This window comes from Apostichopus japonicus, chromosome 9 (genome assembly GCF_037975245.1).
Source record: "Apostichopus japonicus isolate 1M-3 chromosome 9, ASM3797524v1, whole genome shotgun sequence".
NCBI classification, from domain to species: Eukaryota; Metazoa; Echinodermata; class Holothuroidea; order Aspidochirotida; family Stichopodidae; genus Apostichopus; species Apostichopus japonicus.
Window position 1 is genome coordinate 5,880,182 of NC_092569.1, and position 26,510 is coordinate 5,906,691.

Here is a 26,510-nt window from a genome sequence, read left to right on the forward strand (position 1 = left end):
TGTTGACATGACCAATGTAGTAATGGCATGCTGTTACAAGTTTTCGACATGCTGATGTTGAATTTGACATGTTGATAGACGCAATGGCATATTGTATTTTGTTTCGACATGTTCATATGGAATTGTAACATGCTGATATCGAATTGTAACATGTTGATATCGATTTGGACATATATATATTAACTTGGACACTTCACTTTCTTTTTCGACATTTATGGAACGTTTGGCTCTCCGTACAACAAACTGGTTTCGTTTGTCAAAGGAATCCATTTTTCAACGGAAGCCTGTGTAGTTCATGCGATGTGCTGAATATAACGACGTCACGTCCGTCATTCGTGGTTGCCGCAAAGTCTGCCCCTATGTATAGGAGTATAGGATCGGGCTGTAGGGGTAGCTTTCCTTTATTAATGCTGGCAGAAGTACGCTTCTCTTCTTGCCTTCCCAACTGCAAATCCAAGACCTTGCTGGATCATTACGCTGGATCATTTGAATTAGCAAAGAGAGTGAAAGTTAAATTTCATATCCCCCATAGTCCGTCACAATATTGTGGTGAATGCAAAAAGCCCTCTGGACAATGTACATGAAATAACTTCCTTCTCCCCAGTCTTATGGATCAAAACCAACAAAGTGACTTTTTCAATTAAAGGTGTCCCATTTTAAGTTCGTGATCAGTACCCAATTACCAGTTTTGTAATGAAAAAGTTTTCTTTGTTGAGAAATTATGGCAACTTTCATAAGAAGATGACCTGTTATCGAAAAGTAATTTAATAGTGCCGTTTTGTTGAGAAAAAAACCCATTCACATGTGGAAATTGCAACTTGCAGTACAGAAGGCGTTTTTTCAGAAAGTTAATTGAGATAAGTTTGCAGGTCGCATCCTCAAATCAAAGTCACGTGTCCCACTGTCCCCTCTTAGATTTAACTCTCATCCGCCGCCTTTGGTTAATTTTGGTTAGAATTGTATACAAATGGATGCCATATAGTAACTACAAACATACATACTTACAAAGTGAATACTTACAATGGATAGTATACACAAATTCCTCCCAGCAAATTCATTCTCTGTTAGAGGTCAAGCGACTAGTAACCGATTTCATTTAAACATGCAGCATACATTCCTATCTAATGTCACAAATGAACGTGACAACCCAAACTTACCGAAGTATGTTGCCAGTTTGTTCCTTCGAGGAGCGTTCTTCTTCGTCTTCGTCATTTTCCGAACCAGTTAGACACATCCTCATCTTCGCTTGCTTCTGATTCTGATTCAATGTTATGGTTACATGAGGAGTCTTGGCCTAGGCTTCAGAATCGTAGATCGTGGCAACTACATTAACCCAGTGGCGGCGGAACCGGGGGGGCTTGGGGGGCTCAGCCCCCCCCAATGAAAAAGTTGAGGGGGCAAATGCATGATAAGCCCCCCAATATTTACCAAGGCTCCGAAACGTGCATCTGCCCATTTTTCAATGCATACTTGTCGATCTGTCCGATGCACACGTATACTATATAGGTGTAATAATTTTAGTACTTGCCGGGGGACCCTCGGCCCGTCCCCTGGCTTTAGACCACATTGTCACCCCAACCGCGTCTTCACGCCCCGTGAAAAATGGAAGCAGTGAATGTGAGTACCGGTAAGCGTAACACAACTTCGTCTTAGGCCAATGACTTGCCTCATTTCAGCCAGTTCTCCAACATCCCCTTACTTAGTGACGGAGCGTCCATATATACAGTCAGGGGGCGGATGCCCCCCCCCCCCTGACGGACTCAAATGGACTGCTGGCGCCCTTTTCAGCACTACTTTTTACTTATTCGCGATTATTGACTATTTTATTGCGCTCTCATATACCTATTGACATTTGTCATATTCTGTTGGTGTAATTTTCCGACAAAATGGAGACGACACCTATTTATTCACTGTTTATCTGCAAATTAGCAAGGCCCGGAAAGGGTCATTTCCTGCAATCTAGGGAGTATCTTTACTCAAAAAATTTCTGTACGCTCCGCGCCAACCTGTGGTGGCGCTCCTCTTAGATAGTGTCGAAAGCGCCCCTACAGACCATTCTTGCCCCCCCCTGACCAATACCCCTAGCTCCGCCACTGCCCTTACTAAACTCAAAAACGTCTTTGCGAGTACACTACCACGAGTAATAGCTACTCTCTTAAAACATTATCGAATATACCAATTACAATGTGTTTACAGACTTTTACGTGCAATCTGAGAAATTGCAGGCTTGAGACCCATATTTTAGGGCTAGGTATTCGCAGCATAAAACACTCGGGAAGTGCCGTTTCCGGCCATCTGGGGGTTTGAAAAACCCAAAATTTTCTTGTACGCTCCGCGCCAACCGATGGTGGCGCTCCGCTTAGATGGTCTCCACACATTAGCCCCCCCAATAATTTTTCCGTTCCGCCGCGCCTGCGATTAACCTCCATGCATTTAACCCCCACGCCAGAGGTTTATCAAATCTTTCTATTTCTCACTTCATGTTTCAAATTTATATATGCGAATTCGAAACAAAAATCACCAATATGTAAAACAACATCACAATTCGTTATCCAGTTACAGCTTACCCTGCAGTGATCATTGACTCATTTTTTTTTCTTGTGAACATTACTTTTGTAGTGCAAATGCATACTGATAGTGTATAATAGGTTACTATATTTAGATGTGCACAAAACATGGTTAGGCCAGATTCACATTTTCGTAACGATCAATAGTTCCGTGCAAATGTTTATGAACTCGAGCCATCTTTCTATTCTTTTTGTGTTGAGGTAATTCATGTGAAAGTAATTCTGGCCTTTTGATAGCGTAAATAGGAAGATAAATATATCATTTTAAAGATCGACAGCTATGCAGTGAGTCTTTTCGACACGTGCATATATCATCCAAGCAGCGCACACGCGCTATGTTTCTACCGGGGCTTTCCCGATACGGCCAACGTTTACCACCTTGGAAAAAGTCAATGCACTGGGCAGGGAAATTATTGTTCGTAACTGAAGAGCAATATTTTGAGTGGTACGACTTATCGCGGGGGGTTAAGTAAAAAACACCTTCAAGTAAAAAAAATCTTTCATAGTTTCCAAAATGAAAACAAATAAAATGGAAAACCTAAATATAATAATATTATTCTAGCAGATATGCGGACTTTGTGTGCGTACAATTGTTCCAACAACTCTGGAAAAAAAACTGTTTGCACACTTTACCCAAAAGAAATATTTAACCCCTAGCACAAAATGGTTGGTGGGCTCGAGACATGCTGAAAATGGTTTTGTTGGAATTCGATGTCCGCACCTGTTTTATACTGTACCATTGGACTTGACGTAGATGTAAAACCTTTTCTTGACAAGTTGCCAACAAGAAATTCTACTGCAGTGTATTTTGCTAGTAGTAATGCATCAAAGAAGTTAGTGCTAACCCAAACGATGGTCGCGGGAAATCTTACAAGTGTATCACGTATTTTTCTCTTGTTCACCATTATTTGTTGTTGTTTATTTCGGACCATTGTCTGAATAATGAGGAAATCATAACAAATAGAAACTACTCCAATATGTTTTTTTTTTTTTATATGAAAAATTTGTATTCACTTGTTCATAATTGATTTGAGCCAAATTTTAGACCGCATTCCGAGACGGACCTGTTTACAATGGAACAACCTATTGTTAGGCTTATTGCGACGGCTATGGATTAGAGGCATATCAGCAATTCTGCCGAAATTAAATTATTTTTGAGGGCATCGCAGCAAACATCGGAAGGTCACGGTCAGCAAAAATGTTTTATTCCCTGGAACATAAATCCGAAAAAGTCGGATTTCCCGCGCGGAACCCATTGTAGGGGGTGTCTGAGGGGGGATGTGCCCCCTCAAAAGCTGAAGCTTTTTGAAAATAGAAGATCCAATTGACGCGATTTGGTGGCCCACTTTTATAGTGATTGCCAGTGTAGGCTACTACACATGTGTTAACCATGTTACCAGTGGCGGCGGAACCGGGGGGGGGGGGCTTGGGGGGCTCAGCCCCCAATGAAAAAAGTTGAGGGGGCAAATGCATGATAAGCCCCCCCAATATTTATTTAAATAATTATTTAATTATTGCATTTAATTGCAAGTAGTAATTTACTACACTCAAAAACGTCTTTGCGAGTACCCCTCCACGAGTAATAGCTACTCTCTTAGACCACCATCGAATATACAAATTACAATGTGTTTACAGATTTTTACGTGCAATCTGAGAAATTGCAGGCTTGAGAACCATATTTAAGGGCTAGGTATTCGCAGCATAAAACACTCGGGAAGTGCCGTTTCCGGCCATCTGGGGGTTTGAAAAACCCAAAATTTTCTTGTACGCTCCGAGCCAACCGATGGTGGCGCTCCGCTTAGATAGTCTACACACATTAGCCCCCCCCCCCCCAATAATTTTCCCGTTCCGCCGCGCCTGCATGTTACGGTAGCACATGAGTCGTTTTGTTGCAACATGAATCCCGGTATCGTAACTACAACCGGTATTTTCCTCAACTTTGATCTATGGTTCAAAGCACTTAGTTACGAGCCTGTCAATGTCATACATTCAATATGCATAGCCTAGGCTAAAGTATGTACATACTCTTACACGCACGGTTATAAAAAATAAATAAATACATAACACGCTATATTAGGGCCTTTGTTTTTAACAAACACTTCCAATGAAAGCACAAACCTTGGAAAAAAGCAACCCACACCATCCTTCATTCATACTCGACATAAGATATTAGATTATCACGTTCGCACATGGATTAAACTAGTAATCCGTACACAAAAAGAAACTGGGGGTTCCCCACAATTCCATGATATTGGAATAGGGCAACCCCTTCAAGTTCAAAAGTTCACAATGAAAAGTTTTTAACTATCAACAATTCACCACGTGTTTGGAACTTCAGACAATAAGAATGTAACATAGGGGCTACGTAAATACGGGATTATAAACTACATACATAAGAATAGTACAGATTTATTCACAGGGGCGTATCCAGGGGGGGCGCAACAGGCGCGCGCCCCCCCTATTGGCCGTCACCAAAAAAAAAAGTTTAGCAAAAAAAAAAAAAAAAAAAATTGATGACGACCTTTATGTGAGATGTCGGTGATCGCTCAACCCCCCCCCCCCCTTCCAGTATGCTTTATTTTTTGTTTGCCAAAAAAAGGTTCTGGCGAAGTTCGGCGGCATAATAGTTTTAGAAACATAGATGGTAATTGTGTTTGTATTATCACTATAAACACTAAATGACATGCCAGCCATACTAAATTGTGCATTTTGTGTCCATATTTACTGGAAATGTTGCTTATTATTAAGGTCGAAAAATGGATCACATATGGCCATGGGCGGCGATCCTGGGTGGAGGGGGGATATATCCCCCCATGAAAATGGGTGGAGGGGATGTAATGCACCATATCCCCCCCCCCACCAAATGCCAGGGATAAGAATATTTTCATGCCTACATTTATGCATCTTCGTTAATGTACGGCTCTTTTTTAGCTTCATTTCTCGCCTACCATAAACGCAGTGCGATCTTTTCAAATAAAGCGTCTTTATAAAGCAAAAATAGTTGACTGTAGGCTTCATTGGCCCTATAACAACAAAATGTATTATTGCGCCCACGGTATTGATATAGTACATATATGCACCCTCATAGTATTCATATAGGCCCTATAGTAGGCCTACACACGTACATGTTCCCTCGAACAGCTGAGAATCTCATGTAACCAGGGTAATGCTTAATACACGTTTCACCTGGATGCCCTAGCAATCGGTACCTAGGAATGTAACTATGTGTAATTGTGTATTGCATGTGTATAGGCCTATACACTGAAAACTTAAATTGGTTCACCGACTAACATAACGTTAGTCCATCTGGTGCCTCTCCCGACTAACATAGCCTTGGTCAGTTGCTATACCGACTAATTTATTCCTTAGTCAGTTGGATTTCTTAGTCGGTCATCTTAGTCCGTCAGCTTAGTCGATCAACAATTTCTTAGTCGGTAAATGTATATTAGTCAGTTACATTAATTGGTGACATTAGTCGGTCTTTACCGACTAATTTATATGAGCCACCGACTAGTTTATAGCAGGTTTTACATTAGTCAGGATGGTGCCTCTCCCGACTAACCTTTCTTAGTCCGTATCGACTGACTAGTTGCACCGACTAGATTCACTGAAAGAATTAAACCCGACTATTTTCACTGACTAGCATCACTGAAAGAAAAGAGAGAAGAAGAAACACAAATAATGTGTACGTTGGCAGTATTTATTTCTGATAAAACTTCTGATGTCTACAAAAGGCTGACTTTCGACAGATAGAGAAGAAATCACTGTAAATAAAATCTGAAAATCTGATTTTTTTTTCCAACAAAGTTAAGACAAGTTAATGGATCAAACATGAATCGCAAAAGTATAGCACTGCACAATAATGCAAAGTTGAATCTTGGGCAAGGGTTCCTCATGACTTTCCTTTTAAAGTGGTACCCCAAATCGACACCAGTTAAGTCTTCACGAACAAAGAGTGTTTCTCTTAACTACCAATGGCCTCCCACTTGTCTTCAGGAAGCCAAAATCTGCACCATTATTGACCTGTGAACAGAAAATATGATATACGTGTAAGCACAGATACAGATATAGCACATGATAACTCACATTTTCATAAACATACATTTACATTAAAATTTTATAACATATTGGGAGGTATACATTTAAATCTAGGTCCCTCAAATTACAAGCCAGGAATAGCAGCTTTACCAAATTATTATTAGCTTTGCACAGCATAACACCAAGTTATTTCTCAAAGCTTAATAATTATGTTAATCATGTTAATAATGATCCCAATAGACCGGGATCCCAGAGGGTTTGGTTAGCTGGGAAGGTAACCAATTGCCTTGTACATCACAATGTTCACAGTGCATTCCTGTATATGAAACCAGACGACTGGCAAACCGACTGTGGTGGGTGTGGCTGGGAGAGCAATTTTAAAGTCACCTGATAGCTAACCTAGATCAGTTTTCATGGTAACACATCAAAGTAAGTACAATACGTCAGGTATGGCCCCAAGAGCAACAAATGGCCATTGCCAGTAACTATTGGTGGTGGGGTACCCCTGCCAGTGATCTATATTTGACCCCTCAAGGCTGACCTAGGTCAGCTCATGAGGTAACCACTTGAAACCTACTGGAAAATGTTGGTTAGGGCTTCAGATACAACTGATGGGCATTGCCAGTAATTTTTATTGGTGGGGTACCCCTGCCAGTAGACCCCCAAAATGCCCATCCCCCATTGACCTAGATGAGCTCATGATGTAACCAGTTGAAAACTACTGGAAAATGGTATCACTTCATATGTAAGGGATGGGAATTTCCAGTAATTTATATTGGGGGGGGGGGGTACCCCTGCCAGTAGACCCCCAAAATGCCCATTCCCTCATTGACCTACAGTAGGTCAGCTCATGAGATAACCAGTTGAAAAATTACTGGAAAATGATAGGTATCACTTCATATGTAAGGGATGGGCATTTCCAGTCATTTACATTGGTGGGGTAACCCTGCCAGTAGACCCCAAAATGCCCATCCCCCATTGACCTAGATTAGCTCATGAGGTAACCAGTTGAAAACTACTGTAAAATGATTGGCAGGACTCTATATATATGTAAAGGATGGGCATTTCCAGTAATTTATATTAGTGGGGTACCCCTGCCAGTAGACCCCCAAAATGCCCATCCCCCATTGACCTAGATTAGCTTATGAGGTAACCAGTTGAAAACTACTGTAAAATGATTGGCAGGACTCTATATATATGTAAGGGATGGGCATTTCCAGTAATTTATATTAGTGGGGTACCCCTGCCAGTAGACCCCCAAAAAGCCCCCCTCATTGATCTAGGTCAGCTCATGATTTAACCAGTTGAAAACTACTGGAAAATTATTAACAGGATTCTATATGTAAGGGATGGGCGGACTCTGGCAGTGGTGGCCCACCAATATAAAATACTGGAAATGCCCATCCTTACATATGAAGTGATACCTATCATTTTCCTGTAGGTTTCAACTGGTCAAATCATGAGCTCACCTAGGTCAATGAGGAGATGGGCATATTGGGGGTCTACTGGCAGGGGTACCCCACCAATAAAAATTACTGGCAATGCCCATCCCTTGTATCTGAAGTCCTAACCAACATTTTCCAGTAGGTTTCAAGTGGTTACCTCATGAGCTGACCTAGGTCAGCCGTGAGGGGTCAATTATAGATCACTGGCAGGGGTACCCCACCACCAATAATTACTGGCAATGGCCATTTGTTGCTCTTGGGGCCATACCTGACACATTGTTCTTACTTTGATGTGGTTACCATGAAAGCTGCTCTAGGTTAGCTATTAGGTGACTTTAAAATTGCTCTCCCAGCCACATCCACCACAGTCGGTTTGCCAGTCGTCAGGTTTCATATACAGGAATGCATTGTGAACATTGTGATGTACCAGGCAATTGGTTACCTTCCCAGCTAACCAAACCCTCTGGACTCCCGCTCTACAGATCAGTGAAAATTTGACCAAACTTATGAAGCTTGCACGTAAATGATAAACTAGACTGTTTTTTTTTTTTAAAACAGGTTATGAAAAGTATCTTAAATATCATTAAACAGTTGGGTACAATAGTTAAACTCACTCTTCCATCTTTTTTCTCTATGGTACTTGTTCCTTTGCTTTTTGGACTCTTGGATAAACTCTTTTGTTCTGCGAAGGGTACCAATATATCATCTTAAAACATGTCTTTAAGCCATATATAACACAGTTCTCCTCTTCTGTTGTTGCCTCCACACTGGTGTCGTACATCACAGGAAAGCTCACCCTTGACTTAGATATTTGGCTTTTCAATTCCTGCTGGAAAAAAGAAACAGCAAAGTATTCATCATTTGAAGAAAAATAAAAATAAAATTGTCACCACAAAGTTATGTGAGATTTGCTTCCACTATATAGTCTCAAAAAAACAATCCCAAAGTTTGAAGCAGACTGTATCAAGCTGAAAATTTGAACGAGAGTGTCATCACCATTGCAACCAGAATCAAATGCCCAGAATACAGAGATAATAAAACATGGGCTAAATCTTTGTTTGTTTTTATGATCTTTAAAAATATAAAATTTTAGAAACAGAAATGCACTGAGCCAACTTATTTATAGGCCTAATCGTTTTTAGTTGTTATTTTGCTTGCTCACATAACAAGCCTGTTTAGACCTAGGCTAGAGGAGAATCAGTACTTTGTTACACTAAGTTTGTCTACGGTCGTTTTGATTTAGTCTTACTAGTAGTACTAAAGTATATATAATGGACCGGCGAAGACTAGAGAATACCCAGAGTTTTAGCAACTGCGTTAAACTGTATCATCTGATCTATTATTTACGCCAATGAGTTTCATTCAATCTAGGATCAAAAAGAGAAAACTAATTAATCTTAACCTTTAAACTTTGCTACTAAACAGATATGCTTGAATTACAAATAAATGTCAAAAAAACATCATAATCTAAGAATCGATGCATATACATACACATAAACAGAATAATTTGAATTCGCGCAAGTGAACCCTGCACTACATTGGACAGTAAAAAAACGTGCAATTAGACCAAACTAAACATACTAAATTTTCCGTTACTTCTACATAAAATATCAATACAAATACAACAACTTACTCTTTTGGCAGTATACTAAAAGCACATGTTATAATAACTTCAGACTATCAAGCTTTCCTGAGAAAAAAACGGTTAATACTTCTTACAGTAAGCAAGTCGACCGTGAAGGAATGTCGCAATTGTTTCCTGGGCGTGACCGGAAATTAAATACTAAAAAATGATAAATGAAAAGGTTAAATAGAACTGAAGCGTGCATCCTGACTGCTCGCAACATATAATACCGTTGACTAGCCAACATAATGTGTTCAGCCGACTGTGACTGTACGTTTGAAGGTCTAGCCTTGCTTATTCAATATCACAAAGCCTACCCATTTAGATTCACATGGGAAATTACAGGAAATCTTTACCAAAGGAGTGTAGACTTCAAATAAACTATTGAGCCTTATAGTTCCTGCATTTGTTTGGGAATAAATTAGAAGATTATGTGCCACTGTTCAATCTAGCCCAATACACACATAACACATTGTTAATTGGTGTTTAGAATGCAGACTTTAGTGTTGAGAATGCACTGCAGTACCCAGTAGAAGCCTATAGGCTACTCACTGTCATTGCACTTGTGTATTGCGAAACGCCAACGTGACAACGGTAGCGTTACACTAACCATAATACAGTACTAGTGCCAGTGGCCTAACAATTAACTTTAATTTTACCTTCTAGTTAAAGGAATAACAGGTAGGCCGATGATGCAGTTAATACCTCCATTCTTCTAAAGACCTTCTTGGGTGATTTACGGTTGAAAGTTGCTTAGAGTGATCGTATGAAACTATGCCAAGCCCAGCAAGCTGCCGTTGCCTCTCGGTTTCCAAATTGAAGTGAATCGAATTGGGTTAAAATACATCAGTCCGTCGACACCGACTAAGCTACGATTATGGCGTAAATCGGGTGTCCGTATCGTTCTTAGTCCATGGGTTAAAATACCTTAGTCGGTCGCCACCGACTACGCTGCGATTATATTTTCTTTAGTCAGTGTAAACTAACTAAGAAGCAGCGATGAAACGAAGATTTTTGCTAGTCCGGGTGCATTGACTAACGTTAAAGACTAATTTAACGTTAGTCCGTGGCAATATTGACTTGTTTATTTTTTCAGTGTAATAGCCTGCATGAGGCCATTTTCTTCATCGAATAATATAACAGAGCTCTCGAACATTCTAACGTTGCGCCTGAAACAAGACTGACAGGGGCAATTTTCCCAAAATAACACCCGAAATTAAAAAAAAAGTATTTTGGATCCTGATTATGAGATATTTCGGACATGACATCCTTATTTTAAAGTTGGGTATATGCCGCTTGGAAACCTCGGGAAGTGCCGTTTCCGGCCATCTAGAGGGTTTGTTAATCCCAAAATTTTCTTGTACGCTTCGCGCCAACTCATGGTGGCGCTACGCTTAGATAGTCAACAAGGTCATATCCCCCCCCCCCACTCGGAAGTACGGATCGCCGCCCATGCATATGACACCATTTTGCATTTCAGCCCTTCTTTGAAAGCAAAAATTGTACACCCCTCCCCTTAGACCCATCCCCCAGGACGGCGATCATTCATGCCTGGCGCCCCCCCTATTGGAAAATCCTGGATACGCCCCTGTATTCATATCGTTAATCGGTTGTTGTTTACTCCAGAAAATATACTTTCAATACGTACAATATCAATCTTTCGTACACAAAATCTTAAAAATTAAAAAAGTGGCGAAAGATAACTATAAATGACATCGTGGAACCCCCGCATTAATAAACGATTCCATTTCATTACAGCATCAACTCTCAAGTACCGCACAGCAGTGTGTACCAGTACCGTACCCTAGGCAATAATAATATACAGTCCCGTGCGAAGATGGATTTAAATTGGATATACTCCTTGCGGTTTTGGCTTAAAATTTATTAAATCGTTATAATTATTATAACAAAATGAGGTGAAATGCATAAGGGTAAGATTTTGTACATGGGAACCTTCACAATCATCGTTTGAAGGAAAATAAATAACGAAAATTTCAGAATAACTTTGAAGTCCCGTAACATGCTGAGACCAAGTAACTTTCGATATTTGGTGTAGCCTAGGTCACGTAGTGCACGAAGGCCTATACTGACCCGCAGATAGTGTCTGACGGTAAGTCGGTAATAATAGAGTTTAATGTGCTAATTGAATGTTTCACATATGATGATTAATTGTCGGACACGTCTTATTTCATTTCATTTTTACCTTTCCATCTTTCTTTCTTTCTTCCTCCCTCTTCAAGTTTTTGCTGTCTGTTTCTTTTTAACAGGGTAGGAATTAAGATTTGGCATTGGGGGCTATTTTGGAGGGGGAAAAAATCCATTAAAAGTTTAATCGCAAAAATTTGCGATCGTTTAGCAATTAACTTCAAGCCACCGAATATATGACGAAAAACCAATAACCCATCAACTGAAATAGAAAACACAGGTTTACTTCCGCTGTAGGTGCCCTTTCCTTAAATCATGTATATTTTCGTGTGTGGATAAAATCACCCACCATCAACGAAACCATTATACCGCTGAAAACTAATCGTAGTTTATCGCTGGATGCACTCGGGCTCCGCCCTCGTGCATCGCTTGCATTATCCCCCGATCGTGCATTAATCATGTGAGTAACGCACGCTAGACCGTTGATTAACCCCGTTCATTCATACACTACCATTTGTGTGGGGGAAAAATCATAAAACAAAACATTTTTGGTTACATATAACCAAAGATTTATTAAAGTGATGCCCCGTAATTTTTACCGTGCGTTACTCACAGGATTAACCACGGTCAGCTGACCTGAATGGACCAATAGGATTTAGGAATCTTTACTAAGTATGAATGAACTTCCAATCATCGCCACAGCACGGTGTACGTTAAATACATTCCCTTTTTAGAGATAGCTCCTTCCAAACAACTGCCGATTTCCAACTGATTGAAAGTTGTAACCAAAGCTATTTTTTCTTTTTTTCTCACAAACCGATGGTTAGGCTACATTTCCTATTGACTTAGTGTGGTTGCTAGGCTAACATGTGGTCGAAGATTGCAGTGGTTCATGGATATTTTGATTTTTTAATTGCGACACAGCTTGAGCGAATTAACAGATGGCTAGGTTAGATTTCCACGGAGATTTGTGGGGATATTAGGTTATTGTCGCTGGTACTGAAATTGCTAAGTGGAGGCCGTAATTTGCCAGTAACTTTGCGAGAATTTCCCGGTGATTGTGCGCGACCCTCTCGCACTGCTTCAAATTTTATGCGGGATTGTGATTACTGTTTGCGCGATTCGCGCTTCTCCTGCAAACCCTAGCATGTCACAATGAATTTTACACAGACACCTGGTATTGCCAGGGAGATATTCTTATATTTCTCTTTTCTTTTTCGCCCTCGCAATTGTGATTTAGTATGGCCAACCATATCATTTTTTATAGTAACAGTGGTCCGATCATGGGCGAAAGTCAACTTGAAGCCAGTTCAAAATGCTAGTCACGTTTTCTCCCACGAACAGTCAGTGTGTAAATCATCTCGTTATTTGCACGTACAAAACGTATGGGTTTTGTCAGTGTGCGGACCTTGTTAACGTTGTCAATTCTTCTGTTCGAAATAAGTAAGAAAACAACCGATAGATATCAACCGGGTATTTGAAGTCACTAATATCTTGATTTAAGTAATTTTGCTGAATTATTTGATCTCAGTCATGAATTTTGGTGATCATTCATCAATCACTTTGGCAGTTACAAAAATATTCGCAGGTCACCGGGGCCTAATTAATTACCATTTAACTTGACTGTACCTACTCGATTCAACGTCCAGAGACGTTCCTATTATGTTGGTTTTGCTGAATCACGATGAGGGGAACATTCAGGTTTTATTTGTAAGGTAATATTTGAGAAATATGGCAGTGTTATGGAGTATCAAATAATATCAGTATTCGTGAAAAATATGTTGTTAATGACTCAACGGTTTTAGCATAGGGCTTAATGATCGTTTGAATCGGATACGTTTGGGTAGGTCTATAACACTCAGTACTATACAGGCATATACACGAAGCCTATACTGGCATACACCATTATATAGCCTATACAAAACTGTGTACGAAGCCGACACAATAGTCATTCATCTTACTAAGGAAGTCCATTGTCCACACCAATGATGTCATAGATGGCCCTCCTCATTAAATCTGAGTCTCAGCTGAGAGCTGATCACCCAAGTGTAACTAGGCTGAAGACGTGAACAATAGCCTTGCGAGCCAATGGTCCCTAACCGTAACGTTCCTTACAACTCTATATTTACTAAGGCAGACTACAGATGTACCATTTAATACTAGTTTGCTATGTGTTATGTTAGAAATTTCTTGAAGGTTTGATCGAATGAAGACAGACTGCCAGATAACAGCGACCAAAATAAGTTACAATGGCTCATCAGTCGACCAATGTTAGTATGGACGATTTGAGAATCGATGGTATGGAGATTCCCTACAACCATGCTGCCAAAGTATTAATATATAGTAACTACGTTGTTGCGGCCTTAGGGATCCCAGGTAACACACTTGTCATTCTTGCTGTTGTTTTGTCCAATCGAGTTCGGAATATTTCTACTGCCTTTATAGTCAACTTGGCTATAGCTGATCTACTCACGTGTTGCGTAGCGCCGATATTTTCCTGGGTTCAAGGTTACGATTTTTACGACCCGATTCTGGAACCAGTTTGTCAGGCCGTTCTTGTCGTGGTACACTCTTGCATTGGTGCTAGTATGTACACTTTAGCTGCGATCGCCGTCAACCGTTTCCTTGTGATAATTTCTTCCAGGCAACTATATGAAAAGATATATCAGTCCAAATACGTCGCCGTACAGATCGCCGTCATCTGGATTATCCCGATATCGGTAGCAGTGCTGCCTTCATTCGTCTTTGGCATTGGACAGCAGGGGTACGATTTCGTTCTTCATACATGTGCTCCAGTAAAGGACCATCCGACTACCGTCGTTTTTAACGATATTCTGAGTATCGTACTCTATCCAATTCCGTTGATGACGATCATTTTCTGCTACGTTGGAATCCTGGTTAAAGTTATAATTCACAATAGGAAACTTGCTGAGCATGGTGTAACTAGAACCTCCGGGAATCCATCGAATGAAAATACACAAACTAGGTAAATATGAAATATTTAAATTGAGTGTCTATGAAGGAATATGTCTCTACTTTAACGCATTTTCAAATTCTTATCCCCAGAATAATAGTACGTACTCCACTGGCACGTTATCTTTGATTTCTTTTGTCTATGTATGCGCTTTAATTATTTAGACCGTTCCACGTCGATTTCTTTGTCATTATAAAGTGCAGTGAACAGACGGGTGTGCAGGTGATCGGTACATTATTTCTGATCGACACAACTCATAAACGGTCACATCACGGAAGCATCACGTTGAAGATTAATAGGCTCTAAAAGTACCAACAGCTGTGTTTTCTTCTTGTGGCCACCATTGCTTGGTCTGGCACAGCCTTCCCCTCCCCACCCCACCATACTAAATACGATCAGATAATTCCAAATCAAGATAATCTCATTAGGTCCATTATAAACTCATTTTGATTAAAACACTTGAGTCTAATTTGTAAACAAATGTCATTAATGTTGTACATATTGCATTTTCCATTTCATTTCAGTGAAGTTATTCAGATATTCTCATTTAAAAGAGTTACTCCCAACTGTGGTTTTATAACATTCTTTCTCATTTGCGAGTATACATTTCTTAATAAAAAATAAAATAAGACAACATTAATTTCCTTACCAAAAGATTTGTCAAGAAAACTTTTTTATTCGATGCTACTAAATTTATACTACAGTACCTGGACAACACACTCGACTTGGGAACGAATACCCAAAGACGGAAAACTTCAAAACTAACTTTATAGTTTGCTATTTGCATCTCCTTTATGCTTCTATACGAAAGGGTTTCGGTTAGAAAATTATTTGTCCCACTAACTAATTGATGATAATGTGAAGAATGAAGCATTGAGACACAGTGTACAATCATTGGTAGAAATATGTATACATTATGTGAATCGAAATTGAAGTTAACTGGGAGAGAAGTACCAGTTCCTGAAGCCAGATCGGTACATTCTGGTGGGAGGGGACGAGGGTAACATTCTTTTGTACGTACTTACAATCATTAAATTTGAGATACATATGTGTGAGTACGTGTGTTTTAGATTGTATTGTGCAATAGCGCAACAATCTTTTTTTTTTTTAGTGAATCATAAATACGAAATGAGAAATCCCACCGTACAACAACAAATATGATTCATTTTAAGTCTTCTCTCTATTTCAGACATGAGATGGAAACAGAAAACACAGGCAGAAAGAAGTCGAGCTCTGTACGATTCACAACCATAGAGATACAGATTACAAAGAATCTATTCATCATTTTTCTCGCGTACATACTCTGCCTGACACCTCAATCCGCGTGTACGTTTTTCTCTTGCCGAATCGATGAGAATTATACGCGACATGTGGTTTTGTTCAACAGTGTGGTCAACCCAGTCATCTATGGGATAAAACATCCCCTCTTTAGACAAGTTTTCGTTTGTATCTTGAAGTGCCGTCGAGTTCCCGAACCGTCTTCGTTCCTTAAAGCGTTGATGAGGAGATTCGAGAGATATTGACATATGCACAATATGCACATGCATCGAGGGTCGTTATATTTTTCTTGTGTGCAATGTGCTATGTATATATTATTTATAGGATAACACAGTGTGCTGCTGCAGATGACCCACTCCATCGTATTTAGTTGGGTGTTAGTGCTTGGTCAGACAGCATGCTGGTAGAACGAGTACAATATCATGAGTACCGTGAGTACAAGTAGAATATATGTTGATATGAGTATGAGTACAAGTAGAATATATGTTGTTATGAGTACAAGTAGAATATATGTTGATATGAGTATGAGCACAAAAAGAATATCTGTTGTTATGAGTACAAGTAGAATATATGTTGGTATGAGTACAAGTAGAATATATGTTGATATGAGTATGAGTACAAAAAGAATATCTGTTGTTATGGGTATATATGAGTACAAGTAGAATATATGTTGATATGAGTGTAAGTACAAGTAGAATATATGTTGATATGAGTATGAGCACAAAAAGAATATCTGTTGTTATGAGTACAAGTAGAATATCTGTTGTTATGAGTACAGTTGGAATATATGTTGATATGAGTATGAGCACAAAACGAATATCTGTTGGTATGAGTATGAGTACAAGTAGAATATATGTTGGTATGAGTGCAAGTACAAGTAGTATGTTCCTTGGTATGAGTATATGTATACACGGTTCTTAGCACGAGCAGGAGGGATGTTACATTAGTTCCTATACTACTTTGGAAAATGTCCCAAATATGAGCGCGTCGGGTACAAATCCGCAACTGACAAAGTAGGAGTACATGAAACTGTACTCGAATATGAATACCATTATATGAACGCACTTCAAGTCTGATAGACAGCATGGTCACGGTTATATCACTACACAGTGTTACCATATTCTAAATCGCTTGTGTGAAAATCTCATCTAAATGCAATGTTTTTTTCGGTGCTGTTCAATGCAATTGTATGCAACTTTACCGATTTACAATAGACGAAATTTCAGATTCCCAGAAAATATAAACTACAAGAAAAACAAACGAATCCAATAAACTTTGAACCGTAATTAGCTGTATCATTTGTGACAAAGTTTGTCACGAAAAGCTTTTAAATTCTTCTTTATAGCCTCCTTTTTTGAAATATTCTTTGTATACTTTGTTCATCATACCGTGACACTTTTGAAAGATTCTACATTACCCTTGGGGTGTTCTGAGGAATAAAGAAGTTTTAGATTCTACGCGCTTTAGAATAACACAAAATATCTTTCATTTGATACTTTTTATTTGCAATTTTTGTTCTCAGTGACGTGTTGTGAAGTTTAGTACGTAACATGGTACCTCAACAATTTCATATTTTTTAAATCAAAATGTTTAGTTAGTTCAAGGTGAATGTAAAGTTAGTGGGACTTAACAAGTCAACAAATACAGTATCATTAACTTGACATATTATTAAGTCAAGGGTAACTTTTTTTTGCAAGATATCATGAGTGAGTGTAACTTGAAGGCTCGTTAAAATGTTGGTTTCGATGAAATCGTAACCTTTCAAGTCATGCAGGCGGATGAGTGAATGGATGTGTGTGTGCGTGTGGGTGTGTGTGCGTGTGTGCGCGGACGCGCGCGCGTGTGTGTGTATGTGTGGTGCCTTGCTTGTAAACACGATATCTCAAGAAGAGAAGCATTGACCAATCTCATATTTCGTGTGTAAGAGTGCCTCATTAAGTAGAAGAAACCTATTGTTTTGGTGGGGTTCAAATGTCATTTGGGGTCACCAGGGGTCAAATTGTGAAAACATTTTCCATAATCTACCGTATCTCCCACCGTTCAGCCTATTAGTTAACATATGCGTTACGCCTCATAAGAGCAGGAGAGGCTGTTGGCAAATGGAAAGTAGCTTATGGGCATCAGTAGAATTGAATCAAAACTCACGAACAAACCTCCATAGGCTGTAGTGTTTCGCTTCGCTGCATACTTCTGCTACAAACATTGTGTTCAAAAAGGTGTACTCGTTGTACATACAGCGTTGCTATTGAAACGAACGATATCACTGAATCATCGATATTAAATATTTGCCTCCGTTGTTATAATTTTCCGTCGTATTTCGCAAATGTCGAGATTCAGTGGCAAATAAAAACTTCATGTTTGGATGTAGGTACGTTGGGGAAATGGCTACGTGCCGTTTACGAAATTACTGTTGCCTATAGAGTTTATCAATGACCGATCTCAATGCAAATTAACTGTAAAATAACAATTTCGTAGAGGAAACGGTTTGGGCTTACGAAGTTTGTAATATGTTTTAAAGGCATTCATAAATATGTAGTGTTCAAATATTAATTTCTCAACCAATTTAAAAATATTTACCGTCGATATCGCGACGGCTTGGTTTGGCACAGACAACCCCTGCACAGTAGAGTATATGCAGGTACACTACTAAAAATAAGCATTGTTAAAGGTCAAGTGACACGTAACAGATTTCCTTCAAACTTACACAAATTGAAAAGATATCAAAACCCTATATTCCAAATTTGGAGTTCCACAATTGTTTCTTTGCTGTTTTAATTAAGTTAATAACCAAGCTAATTCCGAAAGATAATGACGTCACGGGGGAACCGCCAATGTTACCAAAACTAAGTATGCCTAATATGCTAACCGAGATCAAAGCCGTAAACAAAACGTCACAAACAGTAAACAAAATATCAGATGAGAATGGGTGCACAGCAGTACAAGAAAGTTTCGTGTTCGTGAACACTGTATACAGCGATAGCTTAGTACCAGTGCACTCAGCCAGCCTAGCTGCCTATAAGTAAAGATTGGCTTGGACCTTCGAGCGAATCTTATGTGTGCAGTGCGCCCTTCACCAGTTAAAGTTTCGATTCCTATCGCCTATCCGCGCAACTTGGACTTGGAACACCAACAGCTCGCCGTCTACAAGACAATGCCGTTCCTTCTCTATTTGGAGAAAGTATCTTCAAATCTCGAGGAGATATAGAAACAAGTAGGCCTAGACCAGTAGTTGCGAAGCTGGATCGGAAAAGAGTAAGTGTATTTTCTGGCCTAGGCCTACTACAACAATGACTAACTTGGTATTATTACTATCTTACAGTAGGCTAATTCTTATAATTTCGTTCAGTTAGTTAGGCCCTAAAGTAGGTACGGCGACGATAAAGTTAGGCGTAGGCTAGGGCTATATTAACTTTCATTTGTGGTACATCATGAAAAATCCAGAATAACAAGCATAAGATGTTTACATGTCATTTTGCCCAATATTATAATGTGCTCCCACCTATCTATATACTCAGAGTCATAGCTCATATGTTTCACAGTATAGGAGATCCTTATATTTTGCCATTTTTGTTGGTAGGGCTGCAATTTTTGTTGCAAGAGAAAACGCTTGTGACAGGTACTTTCAAACAAACAAACTGCTTTCTTAAATGAACTTTCATAACTTCCTTGTTATTGCCTTTCCCAATTTTCAATACTTAGATTAATCTAGAAGCTGTTCCCCAACCAACTGCAGTGAAAATAAAGGCAGGATTCTGCAGAATGTACATCTCCATCTAAAGGTAGCATGATCTTATAGACATGTGCTTGATATTACCGAAAAACAGTTGGGAAATGGGGGAGGGGAGGGTGGTGACAGGCATTAAAGATTTAAGTAGTCAGTTTTGAACGGGATACAAGGAATCTCCACCAGTAAAACATTGAGGCATGTAAATGGGGGGGGGGGGGCAAGCTTCCAGACAAAAAGGAGGCAGGGGGGTTGGGGGGAGAAAATGTGGTAGAGAAGTGTAAGCTAGGGTAATACAAGGAAGAATGGAAAACTTTCATACATCTATAGAGTATTCTATAGCAGAAGTGAGTACAGGGGCCAAAATTTTAGAAACAGTACTCGTTGAAAGCAAAATAGCAATTAAAACTGCACATCGGGCAGGCTGACTAGGGGATAATATACATTGTATTTTATCCATCATATCCGCCTGCCTGACGAGAGTGGTTGAGGATGCTATACCTGATGGCTTCACAGGAAAATATAAAGGCTACAGCTATAGTTACTGAGAGAAGGGAGATTACATTACTTACGTTATACTATATGAAACCAAGCTGAAGTCATTTGCAATGCTCATGGTGTGAGTGGCCCATATTTTTGCAGCCACATAAAGCAGGAGGATATGCTCTGCTTCAGAAAAGATAAGTGAACCATCTAGGCAGCTGACCCCTGTCCAAGAGCAGCCTACTGTATGTGTGTGGTATAATAAGCGTTTATTCTAATTTTCAGTGAATGTAACACATGTAGAAGTCCAGTGTTCACTGGTCCCCCTACCACCATTGAAGTTGCTGACTGGACCAACAGAGACAAGAACACCATCAAAGCAACCAGGGCCATCTCACAGTGGCGATGATGGTCCGTCTGCTGCTATGGCATCCACATCAGGATACACCGAAAAACCGCCAGGTAGTCCGGACTACACTCCATCAGTTAACTCATCTGAACATGACAAAGATGACCCTTCAAGGTAATTTTCAAGATTGATAGTAGATTAGTCTGGAAAATCAACTGGTGCCATAACTTTCTGGAAAGAGGATCATTATCAATTTTGACACCAACACTGTGGGGCAGTCTGGAATGTGTGGTGAGGCCATCAGTCTTTACTTCAATTAGCATATACATACTGTATCTGGTAGAGTTGTCACAGCTGTATGTGAACAAGAAATAAAGGCACAAACAAGTAGTTGGATTTTACAGAGTATATTATATCTTCACTTGGCTGGATATATGCTACTGAATACAAATGGTGAAAGTTGCATCTTATACACTCTTTTACCATGGATTACAAGGGGATGGGACAGGATGTTACTCTGTCCACATGTTTACTTTACTACATAAACAGTGGTTAAGCTACTGAGACAATGACCACACATCCTGCTGAAGATTACATAATCCATAATATTAGGTGCACAAACAGGTGTAGGGTTTTTGTTGTAATCAGTGAAAAATATATTGGAATTGTTCAGGCACAAGTTGTCAGGTAAAACCTGACCCATGTATCCACACCAATTGAGGTGTACTCAGCTGTCGCCTTAGTTGGGCATCCAAAGACTTGACCGACAACTGTGCCATGCCTATTGACCGAATGGAGTGATTGGAATGCCTCTATCTAAATGGTATGTTTTTATGAACTATTATTATATTATTCTTCATATCTTTACTATTCTACAGATTATGTATGGGAACTTCTTGACTGCTTGCAACAACTTCTGCAGAAGTGGAACTCTGGGAGAGGAGTGTCCTGTTCCTGTCAGAAAAGAGCCCCCACCCCTTGCAAGCTCCTATGTTCATCCGAACAATGAGGATGCCATAAACCAACACCGAAGCAGATTTCAAAAGCTTTGCTAAAGTACTGTAGTTGATGGCCTCCCAAGTTCTAGTTTTGTTTCATTGTGGTGGGGAGCAATCGACTCTGTGAATCGTCTGTTCACATGGTGTATGGCACAGCTGCAGAGCAGTGTTAATTAACAGATTGCTACCAGCCTTTAGGGAAGTTGCTAAAGTTTTACATTCAAGTTTTACTTACATCTGGTTTCCATTGTAACTAACTATTAGTAATGATAACATTATATTTAAAAAAAAGTTCCAATGACAAGTATTCCTTTCTAGAGAGCTTAGACTTCATAAATGTAAATTTCATGCTGACTAACTATTTGTATGCAACTTTGGTGTTTCATACATGTTGCCAATTTTTTGTTTTTCTCGAAAAGAATTGACAGAAATTTGCTGTTTGTTCCCCGCATGGGATAAAATGTGATTTTTTTTATCTCATTTATGATCAAGTAACCTTGATATTCCATGGATTAATGAACAATTTCAGATTGATTCTCATTACACTTTTATTAAAATGAAAGCCTAAGCTCTCCAGATCCCATTGACATAGTGCTTTAGGGTACTTTATTCAAACTATTCTTCTATTTTAACCTAGTATATTTGAGATTTCAATCATCCAGATTTTGTTGGCAGGCTACTAGAAGTGACAGCTTTGCTTACAAGAGAGAATACATACAAAAAATTAACTTGAGTTTTTATTATTTATTACTGTTATGTACTTCCCAAACTTGAAAATGTAAAATTTCATCCAAGATTGTAGTTAATACCATGAACCAGAAAAATGTAAGCTAGAATTCCAAAATGTTGACCATTCAGCCACAAAACAGACAGGACTGAACCCTGTTTCTATAAAATTTTGCAGAAATGATACTATGACTTGGCATAAACAGTCCACATTCTCAGTCTTGATAATTTAAATCCTTCATACTGTTCAGATGGAAAAGCTTCTCTAATCCTCCTTACTGCATAGGATGGGAGAACAACACAAATCTCCTTCCCTAAAAACTGCTAGCTCATCCGTGCAAGTTGTCTGTATACTGTGTGTCTGTATTTCCTGTAAAATATTCATATGAAAACCAGCTAAAAAAGATGAAAACACAAAAGCTTGGTAGCCATCTGAAGATGTCAATTTTAAACTTCTATATGATTTCCAGAATTTGCTTGGCCCCTAAATCTGCCTCCCATAAAGTAAGCCTAGCTATGCCATTTATACAAACTGATCATTGTATCTCGGGGACTAAAATTTGTAAATGGATCGTGCACAAGCATGGTGGACATTTTTTGTGTGGCATTTGTTTCAATGGCTCAGTGTTAATGACTACTATGTCAGTCAGCATGATAAGGGTTAACCTCAAGGGCCCAGTTTTTGGTCAAAATGACCTAATCAGAAGCAGGTTTTGAACATGGTGCACAAATTTTCTTGATCAAATCTATATCTTAATGTTATTCCTTTCACAGCGAAACAAAACTAAACTATGAATAAACGCTCTGTATTGTTACATCTTTCAACAGCAGGTCAGAGCAATGAATAAAGGTATACAACAAAAATAATGTATTCTATACTTACTCTTGGATCCTGTTTTCCTGTGCACGTCCACCATACTGTTGACGGTACATGTAGTAGGCTGTCTGAAGAAACAATGGGATCAGGCACATAGCTTCAAAACCTGGGTGTATAAGGTGATGCATGCAGCAACTTCTTCATCCATCACAGTCCTTATCTATTTCGCTGCAGCATCTACACTCCCTTGCTGTAGGCACCTGTAAACAATGCAAACCAGTTCAAATAATAAAGAGCCAATTCAATGACTTCATACCAACCTCAATTATTGGGGCATACTGTACTAACATGTCAAAATAGAAAAGGGGCACCTCTGAAGGGCAATCTACTATTGAAGCTCCTTACAAGTAACATCACTAGTAAGGAGGGGGTAGCCTCTTCTTAGAAGTCTTTCCTCTGTTGGGACAATGCTGCAAAGTTAAATAAAACAGGACGATATTGCCTCGTTTCCAACTCTTTCCCACTTCTGAATCCATTCCCTAGTTTGAGAAAATCTGGTTATGAAATTAGCTCAAGCAGAAATGACAAAAAGTTGGTGTGAGGTGCCACCTTCTCCCTCCCCCCCCACCCTTTCCATGATTTGTGGTAACTTCACTAATTTGCCACTAGGCCTACAACTGCTAGGAAATTAATAATAGGCCACCTCTGAATTTGTTGTGCACTCTTCCAATTGGCTCCTTCAATCTACTAACCAAATGAAATATGTCTGTGTGACATGTTCCTGGGGCATGTGCTGCCACAACTTTTAAGGAAAATAGTAACTTCCTTAACTTTACTCGACCGCAAATGTATTCATGTTAATTTTGCTGCCCCATCAACAAATTGGCTAGCTAAGTGTATGAGCAAAGTTAGGAAACATCGGTTTTAGGCCTAACTAGTGACACAACTATCCTATATAAAGTATAGTACGCTTGGCGTAACGTTACCGTTATATTCCGTCGAGACGATCAATTTCGACATCGCTGTCCGATCCCGCTTCCTCTTCGCTGGTCTCCGGTTCGAACATGTAGGGAAAAACTTCCCCGCGATCGTCCACCATGTCCCTTACTTCTTCGCCATTGCTATCTAAATACTGTGTGTCAATGCCACCGGTAGCCATTTCGCGATGTGTATAAGCTATGCTGTGCTGTGTATATATGCGTACTACAGTGCGTGTATATAAACTGTATTTGGTATAGCAATAGCAGTTCCAAGCGACGATATCATGCACTTTCGACTTGGTAAACAAATGACGTCATTTGTTTTCGGCTTTCCCTGAACGAGTCAATCTAGCCGATTTTTGCGCAGTTTATGTTGCTTGATAGGAAGAAAATGCAAGGAATTTATGAAAAAAGAAGTCAATGGATGTTTTGTTCGATGTCTTATGTATCAATTTGTGATTTTTTATCTTAATCCAAATCTTAACTTTCTTGTAACAGACTGCTGAAGAAGGTAATATTTTCGAGAAGTTTGAGATTTCTCCATACCCAATGCACTGCGCAGAACATATACAGTTTGCACTCTTCTGCGCTCCCCCGTGACGTCACTGAATCTATTACGTAATAGTACTTTTTACCGATTTCTACCCCTTTGGAGACGGAAAAAAATCGCGGTGTTGGGTTTTTGTTAATGTAAGAATTGTTAAGTTTAAGTAATATTATGCAAAGTCAAGTCTACGTGTCGCTTGACCTTTAACAATGTTACGTGTCAGAATACCATTACACTTAACTTGGCCAAGCATCTTCAAAATTACTTCTTAAGGCCTTTCCTACATGCCATCAGTCATAATTCGCAAAATATACAACAATTTAAGGAGTTTTGAGACAACCTTGATATTATTGCTGCTAGGATTTTTAGCTAAGATTTCACCAAACACCACTTGCGTTTGGAAGATAGATCTTTTAACTTTTGATTTTCATTGCGTAAAAAATCGCTTTGATTTATGCAGTGTAAGGGAGTAATTGCGAGATTTTTCACGCACCAATCTGCAGCTAAAAGACAAGGTAAATAACTTGGGAAATGTACGAATACCTACCGTAGCTGCTTATTCATGATTCTGTGATTGATGATTCTGTGTGTGACATGTTTTACTTTGTTCAACACTCAGTTTAAATTTCATACTGCACAGAAACTTATTATTATCCATGTGCAATTACCAAGCACCATGTATCTGCACACGTAACCTTTGTTCCCTGATGTTGTAGATCTGTACTACGGAGACTTCAACATCAATCATAGTACCGAGTGAATTTTGCGTTTTCTCGATCATATTTTTAGTCACGGTCCCCAAATCGCGAGTAAATGTAAGCAGGCAAAGAATTTCGAAGAAAAGCAAATACAAGAAACTGATGTGAAGTCTAGGTAAGCTAACAGAGTTAGTCTGAATTTCGTCTCTTACTTACTTACACGGTATTCCAAGAGCTGTATAGTGGTAAGTTTGCAAATGAGATATAATAATTGAGTAGTCTCTGATAAGGATTAAGGCCGATTAAATCATATGTACTTTGTTTGCCACTTTATTGTGGTGTATCAATAACAACGGCATGTATGCTGTAGCAGATATTGCTACCCGCCGGCTCCGTGATCGCGAAACAAGCGGCGCATTTCGAACCTCGGACAAAACTAGCACCTTCGACGCAGGCTCAGACCAAGTGCCGCAGAGGTTCCGAGCTGCTATGTTGCTAAGCCAGTTCGCCCCTGAACAACAATTACAGAGAGATGGAGGAGATAATGTGTGTATGCACCATTATTTAATTATTTCTTTAAACTCTATTTCATTGAGGATGACTCGGTAAACCAGAGCTTATCTTCCACGAGGCCTTCAGTTACAAAGACAAAGACAAATACAAATTATTATAGTAAAATCAAACAATGAAATAAAATAAAATTGAAGACTGGCAGATTCACAAATAAAAGAGTAAATGAAAGGGTAAAACAAGAACAGGTAGATATACAGACAATAAGAGGAGTGGAAGAATGAAACAACAGTAAATTTAAAACATACAAAAGGAAAGGAAAACAACGAAAATAAACAAAGCCCTGTTGGATAGTAATATTGATAAAAAGAGCATAGGAATGTTATGTAATGATTACTCTAATATATAGATTCTTATAATGCTCATGTAGATAAATATAGATTAAATGTAAGGCTGTAGAAAACGTTAAAAACAATTTAAATAAGGAACTTCTCTGATACTTTAAGGTAAAATGTTCCACTGTGTTGCCTCAAGGTTTTCTATATGAAATTCTATTCTTCCACATATATAAAGCTGACGTTGACGCAGACCTTACGCTATGATTATG

General features: G+C 39.2%; 1 protein-coding gene and 2 long non-coding RNA genes across 4 annotated transcripts; 1 reads left to right on the forward strand and 2 right to left on the reverse strand.

Moving 5' to 3' along the window:
* Positions 1–5,823: 5,823 nt before the first annotated feature.
* Positions 5,824–10,055, reverse strand: LOC139974052 (uncharacterized). The gene is made up of 3 exons (XR_011795376.1): positions 9,684–10,055; positions 8,665–8,879; positions 5,824–6,590 (listed from the first exon to the last, which is right to left on the reverse strand). It is a non-coding gene; the product is annotated as an uncharacterized lncRNA (long non-coding RNA).
* Positions 10,056–12,799: 2,744 nt separating this feature from the next.
* Positions 12,800–21,643, forward strand: LOC139973867 (G-protein coupled receptor moody-like). 2 transcript variants are annotated; one of them, XR_011795344.1, is made up of 5 exons: positions 12,800–14,805; positions 15,983–19,323; positions 19,771–19,850; positions 20,564–20,801; positions 21,506–21,643. XR_011795344.1 is itself a non-coding variant. In XM_071980751.1 (2 exons), the coding sequence occupies exons 1-2, from the start codon at positions 14,069–14,071 to the stop codon at positions 16,314–16,316; spliced, it is 1,071 nt and encodes a 356-aa protein (XP_071836852.1). In that variant the 5' UTR covers positions 12,800–14,068; the 3' UTR covers positions 16,317–19,736. The 2 variants fall into 2 exon arrangements, 1 of the variants encoding a protein (XP_071836852.1); XM_071980751.1 differs by lacking the exons at positions 19,771–19,850; positions 20,564–20,801; positions 21,506–21,643 and having other exon boundaries at positions 15,983–19,736.
* LOC139973868 (uncharacterized) lies at positions 21,019–24,873 on the reverse strand. The gene is made up of 3 exons (XR_011795345.1): positions 24,155–24,873; positions 23,235–23,428; positions 21,019–22,721 (listed from the first exon to the last, which is right to left on the reverse strand). It is a non-coding gene; the product is annotated as an uncharacterized lncRNA (long non-coding RNA).
* Positions 24,874–26,510: the final 1,637 nt, after the last annotated feature.

Bases quoted from the DNA above. Each gene is read 5' to 3' on its own strand.
- LOC139973867 (XM_071980751.1), top strand. From the start codon at position 14,069: ATGGCTCATCAGTCGACCAATGTTAGTATGGACGATTTGAGAATCGAT. The intron at 14,806-15,982 runs GTAAATATGAAA...TCTCTATTTCAG, and splicing joins AATGAAAATACACAAACTAG to ACATGAGATGGAAACAGAAA.